The sequence below is a fragment of the Miniopterus schreibersii genome, assembly GCF_964146895.1.
Source record: "Miniopterus schreibersii genome assembly, chromosome: 2".
In the NCBI taxonomy this organism is placed as follows: domain Eukaryota; kingdom Metazoa; phylum Chordata; class Mammalia; order Chiroptera; family Miniopteridae; genus Miniopterus; species Miniopterus schreibersii.
In genome coordinates this window covers 104,161,464-104,179,013 of record NC_138102.1, presented here as the reverse complement: position 1 = coordinate 104,179,013, position 17,550 = coordinate 104,161,464, and the positions used below count along the sequence as shown (strand labels likewise).

Here is a 17,550-nt window from a genome sequence, read left to right as displayed (position 1 = left end):
AAACAAGTTTCTAGATCACTCTATCAGTAAAACAGCATCTTCTCTCCCTTCCTCTCTGAAATGATTCAATGGTCTGGGCAAACCCAACCCTTTTCAAAAGGTTAGCTGAGTCTAAACATAAGCCACGCTGGCCTCAAGAATGACCTGTGGGCCGAAGGAGAAGGGAGTCGAGGCTTAGGCACAGACCAGCTCTGTGACCTGTTTCCAGGGTTCCCAGGGCCTTCCGAATCACTCACTGTGACAGCGGCACCGGGGAGTCTGCACTGCAGGTTTCTCAGCATTGTTGGGAAGCAATTATTGTCAAACTGTTGTTAAAATACAGTGCTAATTACATTTTTAAGCAGCAGTCCAAGCCTTTCCCCCTTTTTCTTCTTTTGGAACCATACAAAACAAGCAATTGAGTTTCTAATGTGGGCCCCAGTCAGCCACATTAGGGAGAGCCTTTGAAGTCCATCCATTCTAGGGCTTTCTGTGATCTTGACGCCAAGGGGGGCTGGAGAGAAGATGATTCAGGACCCTGCAACTCTGGCTTTTGGGCATGGCCCAAGGTACAGGCCAGGAGGGACAGAGGACCTGGCACCAGGAAGCCACTGGGGAGTACATTTCAGGAGAGCACAAGGCCCTGTTGGAAGAACACAATTACCTCCCACAGAGGGGAGCTGGCAGTCTCTCTCATATCTGTTATTGCCTTGAGGACATGCTCTGCAGGCTTCCAGAGCTCTGTATAAATAGTCCCCGTTATCCCCACGAATGTCCACATTTATACACCTATGCTATGCATATAAAATACCTACCTGGTCATGGTGCCAGAATTATAATACATTTCTAATAAATGATGGTCTTTCCCCATCTCTCACCCCCTTCCCCCACCTCAGACAACTATGGGATGAGACTGCCAACATTCCTGGTAGGAGAGATGGCGTGAGAACAGGCTGGAGGCAGAGAGCAGTGTGTGCTAAGGAGACAGTGAGAGGCTAGTCGTATAGCAATGGAGTCACACGTTTGAGGTTATCGGTATAAAAACTATTCATGAAATCATAGAGCAGAGTTGTTCTTAGAGGAATGGAGGCAGAACCTCGGGACACGGACACACAGTAGAATAAGAGCAAGCGTATGAAACAGGTGAGGAGGGGTTAGGGGAACAGCAGCACTTGCGGGAAACCACTGGAGGAAGGACGTCAAGACAGAGCTGTGTACTTGTGCTAGGCGGCAGTGTGCCCAGCGTGGAGCTAGGCTCTGGTCATGAGAGCAGTAGAGCCCGTCGACACCCTCTCATTGGAGTCATAATCTGTGTGAAATTGACCTTCATTAAGTAAATGAGTCATTGAAATTGGGGTGAATTAAGAAGGAAGAGTAACTATAGTGTGGGGTTAATGACAGAGGGAGGGACCTGACTTCGACTAGCAGATTAGGAACAGTTCCTGGGCAGAAATAAAATTTTGGCTCGGAACTGAAGGGTTGAACACACATCACTGAGGTGCAGAGCAGGAAAGAGGTTCCAGTCAGGCAACAGCGCATTTCAAGGCCTTGAGTGGAGGAACGGAGGGAAGGCCGGTGTGGCCCGTGTGACACGAGTGGAGACGGGAGTCGAGGCTGGAGATGGGGCCGGGCCCGGTAGACCCCTTGATGATCTTAGTCTTTGTCAGAAGACTGAGAAGTCATGGAATGTGGAGCTGTGGGTTTGGTTAGTTTTGCGTCCTTGACGGGTCACTTTAAGAAAAGAATGAGAAGGAGTGAGGCCAGTAGGGAAGCGGCACAGGAGGGAAGGGCCTGGTGCCAGGTACCCAGGCGCGAGATGCTGAGGTGACGGTGCTCGAGCTGGAGTCGCCTGCGGGGATGGGAGGGAGTGGGCAGACTCTGCTCTGGAGCTGACCGTGGGAGCTGAGTCTCAGTGAAGGAGGGGCGTGGAAATGGGCCAGCACAGGGCACCCACTCCGGAAGAGTGGCCATGGAAGGGAGAGAGAGGACAGATCTTAGAAAGAAGAGGCTTGTTTTCATCATGGTAAAGAGATGGTTTTTAAGGCAATAAAGAAGTCCACGAAAAGGGAGGGGCTAAAGGCTCTGGAATGGAAATGAGGGCTTCTAGGAAGGAAGTGCTTAAGAAAGGGGGCTTTGACTTCAAAGACAGAGTTTGAGACACTTGATATACACAGGAATAAGGAGCTCCTTTACCTCTGGGACTAACTGGAAGATGGAAGAAGACACCTGACATCAGGAGCCCTAAGGTGCAGCACTAATTAGCCCTGTGACCTCAGCCAACACTGCTGCTCTGAGTCTCAGTCTAGTCCTCCAGGAAAGGAAGGGTTGGCCTGATGGTTGCCTCAGGGCTCTCTCAGCAGAGCTGAGGGGTCCTGGGAACCGCCTGCAGGGCTAGTGCAGGAGACCGCTCTTGCCTCTTTTACATATGGGGCTCCCATGTAAGATTTCACATGAATAAAGCACTCTACTACTTGATAAATTGTGAACCATAGATCCAGGTGGCATCTAAGTGTCCTTCCCAGCTCTCAAAGCCTACAGTTCTATAAAGAAGATAGAATCAGAAACAGGCTCTGCTGAAGAGAGTCAATGATAGGAGTCATACCAAATGATCTGTCAGCTCATCACAAAAAGTGGGGGTAGGTGTCCTAGGAACCTGAAGGACAGGAGTTCAAACTAGCGAGTCACTAGGAGGTCACAAACAGATAGCTAAGCAGTGCTGAAGCTGTGGTGGGGACATATCGTAAATGTGAGGTCAGCTGCAGAGCAATTCGACACTTTTTGGCAGGCTTTTTGGCCTAGAAACACTAAAAACAGACAGTGGTGTGAACCAGGGTGGGGTTTGCCAAGCAGGCGCAGCAGAAGGCCCAGGCAGTGGGGGTCTGTGTGGTGTGGAGAGCAACCCTGACGTGACTGTGGGCCAAGCTGAGAACTGGAAGTCTAGTATGCATTAGCCTGGGAGCCCTGGGAGAGTGTGAGTGATTGGGACAACACAGTGAGGGCAAAGGTTGTGTTCAGTGAGAGAGCAGGAGGGGTAATAGAAAAGGAGACTCTGGCCAGGGATGGGGACAACTGAGTTCAGTACCTAGTAGCTGATGCAGTGCTCTGCAGTGACCCTTCTAGTAATAACAGCTGTGGGTGGTGTTGCAGCTATAGAGCCCAGGAGGTTGAGTCAGGTGTGTGTCAGCCTGGATGGTGACTCCAGTGCCCTCTGATTTGTGTTAAAGGCAAATTGGGACAATTCCAGCAAATACCACTTCACACAGCAGGTAGTAAACATATGGTGCTCTTTACTCTAAGGAGGGGGGAGAAACTGAAAATATAAATAGCTCCCAAGAAGTTCAAATATTTGTCAAATAATGACAAATGCAAATTGAGTAACTAAGCAAAACAGAAAGAGTTTGGGGGTTTTCTCTAATTTTGAACCTTAATATCAAAAAAACCCCATGGTTCCCTAGAAGATTTGTCTTGGAGGCCTGGGCAGAGAACATATCTTGGATTGAATGGAACTCAGGTCCAACCCAGTGGAACTGTTCTGATCGTCTTATGTGCTAAATGCTAACTTTCTCCATATCCCTGCTCTTTAAGAATCCACTTAAAACACTAGGTAGGGTAGAATAGAATGAACAGAATAGAAGAAGAATAGAATAGGATAGGATAGGATAGGATAGGATAGGATAGGATAGGATAGGATAGGATAGAATAGAATAGAATAGAATAGAATAGAATAGAATAGAATAGAATAGAATAGAATAGAATAGAATAGAATAGAATAGAATAATAGAACGGATGATGGAAAGAGCCAGTAAGCCTTCTGAGCAAGTTGCACATGCCCCAGTGGGGTTTGGAGAAGCTGGAGGCCTCTACCGTTCAGTAGGAGGAAGCATCTGCCACGTGTGAAGCCCAGGGTGTGCCGCAGTGCTATGACACAAAGCCCCTGCCTGCTTACTCACACAGGGGACCAGTGTGATCGCTTTCCAAACCCTGAGCTGATGTCACCTCCCAGGAGGCGAAAGGCTGCAGAGCAACGGGGTCCCTCTGTTTTCATGAAGCGGGTCACACTGTCGACTCGCACCTGCACAGGGAGAATGGAGGACTCAAGGCACTTGAGCTTCACAAACTTCTAATTTCAGCTCTCCAAGGGCTGGGGTTTACCCGTGTCTCCAGATACACGCTGCTCGAACAGCACCCTCCCCCTTCTCAAGTAGGGGTGCTTAAAAACAGATGAATGTTTTGAACTCACAAAGCCTGAAATTAAGCTCACAATCCCCTGAGAACAGCAATAACAACCCTAAAATCAGTCTCCAAGTGTGGTGGCCAGGGTTATATGTCAGGAATTGTAACTACGTGTGGAAGAAAGTCCTGTTCCATCTCCTCGTCTTCAGAATGTGCCAGATGCCAAGTAAAGACCATAGTGATGACCATGCTCAAACTCATCTCAGGCCCGGTCCTCATTTCGGTCACCCCAGCCCTGATCCTGCCCTGTGCCCAGTTCCCAGAGTCATTTCCTTGGGAGATGTGAACATTCAGGTTTCGGTTTCCTGGGTGGTAGACTTAAGAACCCACTTTTCTTATGACTTACTTGGACTGAGAGAGAGCCTTATGGGGAAGGGCCTGTGGCCTGCACTGAGGGCACTGCATGAGGGTGGCTGAGACATTTCTGAGAGAAGGCCGGAGCCAGGCCGGCTCTGTGGACAGAGTCACAGAGATCATGGTCATCCCCATTGACTTCTGTTTACATCCAGGAGCGTGACTGCCCCAAAGCGAGCCCAGGGAAGACCTGCAGGTGCCATGCTCAGCAGGCACTGCTGGAGAACAGAGCACCCGGGCTCCCCACCACCCAATTAGCACCTGGAAAACATTTGTTTCCCCATTAAACTGTGACTCTAAATAAAATGCTGCCCTGGTTCCCCGTCCCCCTCCCACATGCTTTGTTAACATGTGATTAAACCCTCCAGCCCTGGCAGGCAGTCTTTGGAGGCGGGAAAAGGTTATTAGCTAACGGTTCAGAGCAGTAAAGGCACTTGGCTCAGGTTCTCAGTGCCCCAGAGATATAATTATCTCATGCTCGATGGCTTTGCCACCTGTCACATCTTCTGGTGTAATTTTTTTAAATAAAAAACAATGAGAGGGGTTGTTTTCTTGCTATGCGACAGAGCTCGCTTTGTGCTGAGCTTGGATGACACAGACTTGCAGCAGTCGCCCCCCAAGTCCCTGCTCCTGTTTTCTCTCGGCATTTCTTTGTCTCTACTGCTGTCTCTGTCCCTTTTTCCACCTCTGACTTGCATTTTGCATCTTTCTGCGTTGCCACCTGCAATCTCTCCAGTGTTTACTCCCTCGAGGCCAAGGCTTTCTGACACATTGCCTTCAAGTTTTTGTCTCGGGTGCTTGCACCGTCCCTCTCTCTCTCTCCATCTATCTATCTCCCTTCCTTCCTCTCTCCGTCCCTCCCTGCTCTCTCAGCTGCCTCCATCCAGCCTCCCCCGTACTCTCCTCTATGAACTAGGTGGTCTCAGGGCCTCCTTGAAGGTTCACCTTTCAATGGACCCTCCCCCTTACAGTGACCCTTCGAGGCAACGAGCAGCACACCGGCCCTGTGCTCTTGCCCAAGGTCCCCCAGGTCTTCAGGGCTGCACATGACTGCCAGCATGCTGGATTTCTCCTCAGGACCTGTGGCTTTTCTTTAGGCCCATTTTGGTGCCCCCAGGCCAGGACCATCGTGGCCTTTCAGTTTCCAGCTGGCTCCTTTGGCTCGTCTTCACTCTGTAGGCAGCGTCGGCAGTGGGGTCTCCCCGACTTGTTTCTGCCTGTGGCTTCTGGCTGGTGAGATCCTCCGCCTGCAGGACAGGCCTCCCTTTTCTCTCCGGCTCTTCTCAAGGTGCAGCCTTCCCAACACGCTGCCTAACCTGACCTCACAGAACCTCACGGGAGACGCTGATCATCTGAGAACATGGGGCTCTCCCACTCCACTTAGAAGGCACTAGATTTATAGATCTCTCGGCTGGGCCAGGCCTCAGTCTCCACATACAAATGCACAAACACACCAGAAAATGCTGACAAAATAGGTTCTTTCTCTCTCCAGAGTTGTTCCAAGTCATATCCGTCTAGTGCCCACATATAGTCAACAGGGGACATCAACCTCTCTGGCATTACTGAACATCTTTGAGATGGAAGAAAATGTGTGTGTCATTTGCTAATCTCTCCTTTTTGTCTTTCAGCCACCGAATCTCCAAGTCGAAGTTCAGGTGAGTGAGATCCACACTATTCTTTCCTTCTGCCCACCAGCTCTATCCCAGCCAGCCTCCAGGCAGGTGGTAGAGTGAGGGGTCTCCTTCAAAGGGGGTAACTGCTTTCTTTTGTATGGCTATCAACAAGAGGTTTGGGGATTATATCAAGCAAATAATCCAGCAGTTGATGTGTGTTGAATTATCTTTATCTGTCAGTCTTTTTTGGCAGCACCATCCCGAGGAGGCTGTGAGAACTATGTGTCTCCCTCTGTATTAGATGAATTCCAGTTAAAATCAGTATCATGTGGATGCTCACTACTGTTCCTGACTACGTCATGTTCATGGGGCACAGTGAGATATGAGCTCTAAGGATTATGGGAAGCACGCAGGATCACCACACTGCTGGGCTCCAGAACCTTCCACAGGGGCTATGGTCTTCAGCCCCCTTTCTGCCTTTCCAGTCTCACCCCCCACACTCCCCTGCACATACCCTTTGTTCCAACCACATGGAACTTGCATTTACTGGAATGTTCCCTGTCCTCTCATACATCAGGGCCTTTGCTGGGAGCCTTTCTTGTGCCTAAGTCACTGTGTCTCCATGTCTTCATTTGGAGAACTCAGACTTTTGTTAAGAAGCTCAAATGTTACCACATCTGTGACATCTTCTACAAACTCCCCAGGGGAAGTTACTTACCTCCCTCCATTCCCATAGTGCTTTGTTCATAACTCTACCATAGCACCTACCATACTGCACACCAAATCAGCTGACAGGCTGGTTTCCTTCAATAGGCTCTGCCTCACAGGTATTATCTCCAGAGAGTCTAGCTAAGTGCCTGTCCAGTGGTAGGCTGTTCGTACTTGTGTGTTGAATGGATGACTGGATGGATATGTGAAGCGGGGATGTGAGTTTACTCCCACAGACCTTGTACATGCCAAAAATATTGGTGGCTTATGTTTTGCTTCCCTGGCCTCACCTACTATGTAGCAGAAGCATAAATAACACTGAATTTTAATCCAGCTGGGTAAATGTAGCTGTATTTTCAATAGTCCCTTCAGGTAAAAATATTCAGTCTCATTATTTCCACTTTCCCAGTTCCTCTCCAGCCTCGAATCTATATGCATAGGGGCAGGGGCTTCAGAATCCTAGAAAGTTAACGGGGCTTGGTGAGGACTGGTGCTGGAATGCCCCAGTCCTCTGCTTATCTCCACTGGGTGGCGGCCAGTCCGAGCTGCTCTCTGAACTTGTTCCTGCTGAGGTGCAGCAGGTTCATCTGGTTTGGGCACCCACCACTGGAATCCATGCCCACTGTCCCCATATTTGCAACTGATCTTGAAATCTCCATCCCCAAGCTCTGTTGGTCCACCAATGTTAGCACCTCCATGCCTCATGTGAGTGCACGGACACCTCTGGGTCCCTCACACTCCGTGAACAAGCTACGGGGAACACTAAGCAGGCTCACCTACCTACCTGTCTCCCATCACTGTCTCTGCACCAGCCTAGATCGAGCTCTAAGCCAACGGCTGACATTCCCCCAGGGTCCTGGAGACCCCCTATACTGTACCCGGTGGAGGCTACCAACCAGCCCCATCATCCCTGGGCCTTCCCGGACTAAAGAGACCTCTAAGCTCTTAGGCCGGACACCAAGGACTCTGGTGTCTGCCTTCCTCCTCTACTTCTGACACCTCCTTTCTCCCATATTTCCACTATAACTGGAAGACACAGGCTGTTCTCCCCTTCCTCTTTCTCTCAAGACCCCTTTTACATAAAAAATCAAGGGCCAAGTATTTCAGGCCTCACTCTTATTAATGAAAGGGAGCTCTAAAAATTTAAAAGTCCTTTCTCTCGCAATAATAATGCCTGAATTTGCTGCTTTATCTCCAGTATCTGGAGATGTGGCTGGTACATAACAGGACTGAATAAATTCAGGGGTGGGCAAAAGTAGGTTTACAGTTGTTCATATGGAAAATAATACAATAATTAATAAATAATACTACAGGAATAAGCTGTTTCGCGTACTCACAACTGTAAACCTACTTTTGCCCACCCTTGTATTTGCTGAGTGAATGAATGAATGGTTGAGTGAATGAACAGTCTTGCCTCAGTAAGACAACAGGTTTGACACATACTCAAGCAAAATATCTAATCTGACAGCAAAGCTGAGAAAGCATTTTGTGTTTCTGCTAATTCCAAAGCCCCCATACATACAGTAGAAAAGGGATAAAAATATATTTGAAAATATTTCCAAAACATCATTCTCATGACATGCAAATCAGTGAATCATAAATGAACAAATGAATGAGTGAATGAATGAATAGATCAATATGATCTGGAGGATGACAAGAAATTACATATTTGTATGGACTCTGTCTAATGAGAGATTACTCAGCAGACTCTGGGAGCAGTTTTATCCAGTGATCTCTCATGTAACCTGTGCTTTTGAAGAAGAGGAGAGGAACAGTGGTCCCCTAAACCTTTGACTCTCTGCTCAGCTTTGAGACTTGGCTCGACCTGCTCCATACCTAACCTCCTGTATAGCAACTGTTGGACTTCTGGGAAGGGTTTCTCCCTCTGCAGCTACTATTCAAGATACAAGGGGAATGCAAAGAAAAGACTTTGTATTCCCGAAAGACTTATCACTAGTAGGTTGGCACTATCGCTAAACACATTTTCAGATGAGGCTACTGAGGCTTAGAGGCCGGGGCCACGTGGCTCATATGTGGCCGAGTCAGAGCCCACAACCAGGACCCATGCTGCTAACTACTGTACCATCTTAGTGATAAGGTCCTGCCCAGGAACATTCCACCCCGTTTCTGCTTAGCTACTGTATCCTGGACTTGGGTGGATAGCTCTACGTCAGTGCTAGTGCACAGAAATATAATGCAAGCCACACTTGCACTTTTTAAATGTTTCTAGTAGTCATGTTAAAAAAGTAAAAAAACAGATGAAATTAATCTTAATATAATTAATTTAACCCAGTGTTTCTAAAACATTATCATTTCAACTTGTAATTAACTTCAAAATTATTGAGATATTTTACATTTAGTTTTTATGCTAAGTCTTCGAAATCCAGTGTGTATTTTATACTTATTTCATGTCTCATTTGAACTGGCCACATTTCAAGTGCTCAGTAGCCACAAGTGGCCAGTGGCTACTGCAGCAGAGTGTAGCCACCAAGGGCTCAACAGCTATCACATGGTGGCTTCGAGTGTAGAGTCTTTGGTGGTGTCTGTTTAGAAAATACCAAAGGCTGGCCATGGATTGAACATGCCATGAAAATTATCAAGTAGACCCGGAGCAATTTCTGTGTGCTGCTCAGGTTTCCACTACAGATGCAAGAAAACATGTCCTCACACTTTCTGATGTCTGATTGTAGTAGCCAAGATTGAATGGGAGAATACAGGAGAAAGCCAGATAAGACGGGGGAAAAATGGAGAGAGAATTTTTGCAACTCAGAAATAACCTTTTAAACAGTTTTACTCCATAAAAAGAAAAATAATCTTTGCCTGGCCGGGCGTGGCTCAGCGGTTGAGCTTTGACCTAGGATCCAGGCGATCAGGGTTCGATTCCCGGTCAGGGCACATGCCCGGTTGCAGGCTTGATCAATGACTCTCATCATTGATGTTTCTATCTCTCTCTCTCTCTCCCACTCCTTTGCTCTCTCTGTAATCAATAAAGATATATTTTTAAAATTTAAAAAGAAAAAAAAATAATAATCTAAAATTTGAGTTAAAAAAAATCCAAGTACTCCTGATCATTTACTCAGTTTAACCATGACAAGTAATAGAATTTCAGCTTCGAATTAGCCTATTTTGAAATTTGCAAAACTGAGTGATACAAAGGTACAGTTTATGTAAAAGAAATATTAGAACAGAGTTTTTAGGGAAAATTCTGCAAAGTAATGACTTACAATATTAGGAATTAGCTACAATAAGGAATTTTGCAACATTTGTGGCTCACTGTTCGGAACAGGATTTAAACAGTTTGGGAAGAAATGATTCAGAAAGTCTTATGCATGTTGAAGGGATTAATCCGGTAACCTGCTGGAGCTTCCAGACCCCCGTTTTACAGTTCTGAGTGGACCCACGGTTCTAGAATTCCGGAGGACTGCTTTGCACTGTGTTCAGTGCAGTGTGCCTCCAGCGTTCCCTTCACTTCTGCTGCCCCATGAGCAGCAAGGCACCCAGACTTGCCCACTGTCTCTAATAGTCCATTTTAAGTTACTTATATATAAAATAATTAAATGTAATGATTTGCTGTGTTGCTTGTTCTCAGTTCTGTAGCCACTAGAAAAAGCCTGAAGTGTCTACCATTTTAACGTCGTCTGTTATTCTAGATGACTGTCAAAAATTGTGTGCCAAGCAAGATCTTTCAGGAGCACTGCCCTCTCCTCACACCCTCCCTCATCCCTGGGTCGTGAGAGGCAGTAAGTCTGCGGAGAGCCTGTTTCTGCAGCTCTGCCAGCGTGTCAGCAGGTGCTCTGACCATGTGAGGGGGACGGATCTGTACTGTGCATCTCTAACAAAGTGCAAGACATGGTGCCTTCCCCTCAAGGACCTATGAGCTCACTGGAGAGCCATACAGTACAAGATAACCGGGAAGCCATTTCCTGGGGACCGTTTCTGGCTCCTCTGTGGTTGGCTAGGATGCCCATTGTTGATGTGCTCTGCTGAGCCCCTTGGCATTAAGCGCCTCTGCGGTTCCTTGCTTAGTGATCTGATCACCCACATGGGTTTCATGCAGACAAAGGCTGTGCCTATCATGCTGCTGACCAGCTAGTACTAACCATGGTAGGGGGTTAGTAAGCATTTCTTGAATATATAACTACAATAAGGCCACCAATGAGTCTGGCAGTTCAGTATGGGAAGACTAGAAAAGTGCACCGTGGAGAGGCTGGATGGACAGGACATGGAAGGGGGGTCCTGAGGCTTGGGGTACAGTCCCTGTAGGTGGAAACGCAAGAGCAGGGCCCAGTATTGGGAAGAGGTAAGGAGGTTGGGGTGAGCGAGCAGAAATTTCCTGTGGGAAGGCAGCGGTGTGGAAGTGGATTGGACAGCCCTATCCATCCTTCTAGCCTATGTCTACATATGGAAAGTTCTATTTCTAGAGTAAATGACTTTCCCAGTTAGTGTGAGGGGACCGTAAACAGCAGGCACATTTCTCCTCCCTATTTTATCATTTAATTTCTATATCCTCCGTGCATATGTAAACACAAATAAATTCACACATTCTAATAAACCATTACATTTATTACACAGTAGGAAGCGTTGCCAGGAAACCAGTTGTCAAGCAAAGCTATATTTTGAAGAGTGGGAGGTGTATAATTATCTTTAAATACTTTCTCGGGGTAGTGATTACCCCCACCCCCACCCAGCTCAGATCCACGTGACTCTCCTGAATGGCTGTGCACGGGAACAGCACACTTAGGAGCTACTGGCCTGTCTGTGACAGCCTCTCCTTCAGGGGTTTGAGCAGAGCCGTTCCAGACCCATGCACAGGCCTGACCATGTCACATCCCACAGCCACTACCCCCGAACTTGGGGAAAGAGGAGCTTAATCTAAGTTCTCAGCATAAACTGACTCCAAGTTGGCTCCCATGTCCTGAAAGTAAACTTGATTCCTTTAGACTCTGAACAACAAGTACCAGCGATGTCTGGAACATTACCTTGTATCTATTTAAAGCAATTTTTGGAAACTATAGTGTAAGCTATTTAAGGTCAGGTATGAGTTTGTCCTGAAGATTTTTCAGGGAAAAAATTGTGTTACCAGATTTCTCCACAATATTAATAACCACAGTAGCAGGAAAGAAGCAGCGTTCTGCCTAGGCCAGAAAGACAACTCAGTACCGAGGTCTGGCCACCTCCAAAAGTCACCGCTCACTGAGGACCAACCACCTGGGACTCTTGTCCCCTTCCTGCACCCCTCCCTTCACCCTCTCGCATCCTCACGCTTGCCCAGGGTAGTATGTGTGAGGATGCAAGCCTCCCTAAGTGCATTTGGAAACTGTAATTTTCTGACCCTGAGAATTTCTTCTCTGTGTAGTGAATTTCCCCCAGGTAGCAGGTTAGTGTCCCCTACAAAGGTGTGGTGCTCACTGGAGAGGGCATTCTAGTACCCACAGCAATACAGAGGTCAGAGCAGAACACAGCTTAATTAACCCTTTCTTCCCTCCCTGCTCTGCAAACCAAAAACAGGGTTCTCAGGAAACCACACCCTTTGTAGATATACTCCTCACTTCTCTAATCTCATCGTAGATTTTAACCAAGGTTTGGTAACAGGATTTTTCATGGACAGTAGGTAGAAGCAATCTGGAATGGGTGAAGGGAGCCTTAAACAGCAGAGGTCTCCGTCCCTGGAAACCTAGAATACAGATGTGAATACAGATGTTCATGGACAACTGCTCCACAATTCTGTTTCTCACTCTGCCTTTTTTATTACCCAAACCGTCTATTTCTCCCATCTTCAGCTGCCTGCTGGGTCTCTCTCCACATGTCCTACGAGCCCCTCAGATGTATTTCCTGAGCCGAGCGCCCCACCTTTCTCCTCAGAGCCACCTCCCTGCCCAGAGCACCTCTCCTTATCTGTACCTGCATCAGTTAGACGAGCCCCTCTTCCTAATCGCCCCAGCTAGGAACTTGGCCATCCCTTCTGTCCCTTTCTCTCTCACCCTGCACTTCCAGTCAGGTGCAGAGGCCTCTTGGTTTTGCCTCCAAAATTGGTGTCAACTCAGTGTCCTCTTTTCCATGAGTAAAGCCACTGCCTCGTCCTCTGCAACCCACGCGGCCGAGAGAGCATTCTTCATCCTGTTGCTTGTGGAGAAGTTGACAGAGTGGCTGTTTCTGTTGGTTGGTTGGCTTTGAAATCAAATCTTGTCATGTGATTTTCCCTCTCAAAGTCCTTAGCACGGCCCTCTGCAGCTCCCCCCAGGCACCGCGCCAGCACCCGGTCCTCCTCTCCTTTGCAGTGCAGGCGCTTGGCAAACGTTTGGTCAACAGAGTTACCACATAGAGCTGTATATTTTCTCTGCATCATGAGGGTGAAATCAGGGAAAAGCTTTAAAATGCTCCACCATAAAATTATAAGATGCGACTCTTTTCTTGGTGGTTCTCAGTCATGGTTGCACAGTAGAATCATTTGGGGAATTTTAAAAATACCAGTGGTATTTTTTTGATATTTAGAAAGTACCCATCCCGCAGAAAATCAGATTTTATTGGTTTGGGCTTAGGACCTGGGTACAGGTGGGGTTTCTCAGGTATCTCTTCAAGCTTTCCCAGGTAACTCTGTGCACAACCAGGTTAGAGAATCACGGACAAAGTCTCTAACCAGGAGACCACGGAACATTGCATGGACCGTGGCTGAGCTTCAAGGGGCCGGGTGCTGCGTGAGCTTGTATGTAGAGGTGTGCGTGTGGAGGGGTGCCCTCATTTTTCTGAACATCTAAACATTCATCAGACTCTCAAAAGTTTCTGTAACCCCAAAAAGCAAACCGCCTCTGGTCCGGACTCAGCCCTTACACTTTGCAGACGAGGCAGCATGGAGTAAGGGCAAGACAGGGGCTGGGAGAAGAACACGGCTGGCACTGCCACTGTGCAACAGTGCTCAGGGGACTTAACCCTTAGTTTCTCCTCCTCAAAATCAGGATAATGCCTGCTTTGCAAAGTTCTTTAAGAATTAGGGAGAAGGCATGAGAAGTGTCTACTATGGTACCGAGTACATGTGAGGTTTTGTTAATGGTGACTGTTACGAGTCCTGCTACTACCATCACTACTAATACTTCAAAACTGTTCCTAACAATGCCACTATTCTAAAAAAAAATATTGTCCATTTTTGACCACCCTCAGCTTTATGCTAGACACCTTAGACAGTATTCCATCAATTCCCACAACAATCCTGTGCTATTGGCCCTGTTCCCATTTCACAGATGAGAGGACTGAAGCTTAGGAAGGAGCAGGGACATACCCACGGCCACAAAGCTAAGAGGCAGCTCCCCATTAACTTGAAAGCTTATCTCCTCGGCAGCAGGCCGCACTGCTCTAGTGAGGCCAGTCAGTCAAGAGGTGAAAGGAAACCACAGTGGAGCCTTTCAGATTGCAAGAAATGTGAATTTCATAGCCCGCTTCCTCCCACCCTTCTCTCCTTTCCCACCCTTTCCAGTCGCTACTGGCGCCGGTGGAATCGGTTCTGCAGAAGAAAGTGTCGCGCCGCAGTCAAGTCCAACGTCTTCTACTGGCTGGTGATTTTCCTGGTGTTCCTCAACACGCTCACCATTGCCTCAGAGCATTACAACCAGCCTCACTGGCTCACAGAAGTCCAAGGTGAGAGGCAGCACCTGGCGCCATCCTGGTTCACTGGCCAGCTCAGCCCTGAATCCCAGGGAGGGGACAGCCACAGGCAGAAGGTGGACAGGAAAGCAGTCAGTGGCCCCAGCTCTTCCCAGGTGCCATGCTGGGTACACCAAGGGCCTGGCAGCCTGAAAGCCGCACAGTAAAATGCACAACCTTGTTATAAATAGGTGTGGCTCACCAGCTGGGTCCACAGGATCTGCCTGTCCCAACAGTCATTGTTGGGTCCAGGTGACAAGGGCACATTCTGCACCTTGTTTGGCTATCTCACACCCTTGGCTGCCAATTTCCCAGAATGGATTTTCAATCCTTCGGGCTTTACTGTTGCATCCAGGTATATGTGGTGGTAGGTCCCGGTGGGCTTCCCAGCACATGTGAGGATGAGGTGAACAAAAGGCAGGGGAAAGGACAGCAGTGGCCTGAGCACAGGAAGCTGTCCTCAGTGGGCAGGTAGTGCCCATGCCCTTCCCCAGACCCCTTGGAGAGGATCTCACTAGCCAGGGCCTCGGCACCACTCCCAGGGAGCCAGGCAGTCACAGGGGCTACATCCCAGACTCCGATGGCCCGGCTTCACCTCTTGGCTTGCTGGTTTGGGTGGATTACTCATCTCTCTGAGCCTCACTTCTTATATCTGAACAATGGGCATGATGACAATAATACCTGCCTCACAGAGCTGCTGTGAGGAGGAAAAAAACAAGGCCTGCAAAGCCTTTGGAGTAGATGCAGTAGCCCCCTTATTCTCAGTTTCACTTTCTGAGGTTTCAGTTGCCTGTAGTCAATCATGGTCTGAAAATATTAAATGGAAAAATTCCATAAAGAAACAATTCACACATTTTAAAGTTGCACACTATTCTGAGTAGTATAGTGAAATCTCATACTCTTAGGGTATATATATACAGTTATAGGAAAAACTCAGTGTACATAGGAATCAGTACTATCCGCGGTTTCAGGCATCCGCTGGGGGTCTTGGAACGTATCTCCCAAGGATAAGGGGAGACTGCTGTACTTAATAAATACTTGTGCTTATAACTAAATACCCCTTTCCTGTTGATTTGGCCCTAATTGTTCTGTTTTGGAGGCAGTGGATGGAGAGGTGTCCTGGCTGGGAAGGGAGAGTTTCTTTTTTCTTCCAGTGGTGTTAATTACTGTGTTTTCTTTCCCCTCCTTCCCCGCTTTCCTTCCTCTCATACCTGTTTGGATCCCACCCTATCCCTGAACCTGCCAGACACGGCCAACAAGGCACTCCTGGCCCTTTTCACTGCGGAGATGCTGCTGAAGATGTACAGCCTGGGCCTGCAGGCCTACTTCGTGTCCCTCTTCAACCGCTTCGACTGCTTCATCGTGTGCGGGGGCATCCTGGAGACCATCCTGGTGGAGACCAAGGTTATGTCTCCCTTGGGCATCTCTGTGCTGAGATGCGTTCGGCTCCTGAGGATATTTAAAATCACCAGGTATTTCCCTTCAGACACGGGACTCGGAGAAGTTCTTCAGGTGGCAGGGCGGCCCAAAGGCCTGGGTGGGTGAGCCGCTGCTCTTTCTAGATGGGTCTGTCCTCGGCTCACATCAGTGCAGGAGCTTTGATTCATTTAGATGGCATGTCATTTAGAAATCCCTTTGACTACTGGTACCAGAGACAGCTCAGTGGTATAAGCAAATTAGGGATTTGCTCAGTCACATGAAGAAAGCCCAGAGGTGGGCAGCCCAGGTGGCTTCAAGAAGGCATCGGCACCCAGTCTCCTGTTCTTGGCTTTGCCAGCCTTAGGCCTGCCTTCCACCTCAAGGTCACAAGGTGGCTTCTGGAGATTGAACCATCATGTTCCAATCTGAGGAAAGGAGTGGGGAGAGTGGCAAAGGTGACACCAACCCCACTGAGTCAGCTCCCTCCAGAGCTCTCCCAGAAATCTCACCACAAGCTCTGTCCTCGTGGCCACCCCTCTGTGAGAGGCAGAGACATGGTCTTTACCTGGGCGTGTGCTGCCACAGATGCAGTCGAGGTTCCTCAACTGAGGAAGGGCGACGGATATTGTGCCACAGAGGGCTTCATCCCTCCTTCCACACGCTTATCCCTCCCTCTGTCCATCTGCCAGGTCAAGCAGGGATTCTCCTGTAGAGGACAGGCGGGGGCAGGGGACGGGAGTGGGAGGCCTGCTCTAGGACAATCATTTTCAACTGCTGTGACCCATTTGGGATGACGAAGTCAGTTTATTGGATTACAACCATCATTTTTAAACTGCTTTATTGAGATATAATTCACATACTCTCTTTATACAATTCATTGTTTATATGTATTCAGAGTTTTGCAGCCATCACCACAGTCTGGTTAGACCATTTTATTTATTTATTGTTAATACTCACCCAGGGATATTTTTTCCATTGATATTTTAGAGAGAATGGAAGGGAGGGGGAGAGACAGAGAAAGAGAAACATGGATGTGAGAAAGACACATCGATTGGTTGCCTCCCGCATGCACCCCGACCAGGGCCGGGGATTGAGCCTGCAACCGAGGTACTTGCCAATGACCGGAATCGAACCCAAGATCCTTCAGTTCGAGGGTCGAAGCTCTAACCACGGAGCAAAACCAGCCAAGGCTAGACCATTTTCATCACCCCAAGAAGAGACCCCACACCCACTCCTCATTCACCCATCTTCCTTCCAGTAGCAACCACTAATTTACTTTCTATCCCTGTAGATTTGCCCGATCTGGACGGTTGAGCTGTGTGAACTCACGCAATGCGTGGTGTTCGTGTCTGACTTCTTTCACTTGGCGTAATGGTCTCAGGTGTCCCCGCTTTGTGGCGTGGCTAGCACTCCATTCCTTTCTGTGGCCGAGTGGCCTTCCATCGTAGGGATATATACCCCATTTTGTTTACTCATTGCTCGGTGGGGGGACATTTGGTTTATAGCTACCTTTTGGCTACTATGAATAATGCAACTGATGTTGAGGTTTTTGTATATAAGTATGTTTCCACTTCTCTTGGGTACGTACTTAGCAGTAGAATGTCCAGGT

The 17,550-nt window shown here is 48.1% G+C and overlaps 1 protein-coding gene across 8 annotated transcripts in view; it reads left to right on the top strand.

Moving 5' to 3' along the window:
- The window catches only part of CACNA1C (calcium voltage-gated channel subunit alpha1 C), a 590,073-nt gene that overhangs the window by 460,889 nt on the left and 111,634 nt on the right, over positions 1–17,550 (top strand). For all 8 annotated transcript variants that reach the window (XM_081130589.1, XM_081130588.1, XM_081130587.1 and 5 more), the window contains 3 exons: positions 6,195–6,221; positions 14,356–14,516; positions 15,769–15,994. In XM_081130589.1, the coding sequence (XP_080986715.1) occupies positions 6,195–6,221; positions 14,356–14,516; positions 15,769–15,994 (414 nt within the window). The remainder of the gene's footprint in view (positions 1–6,194; positions 6,222–14,355; positions 14,517–15,768; positions 15,995–17,550) is intronic.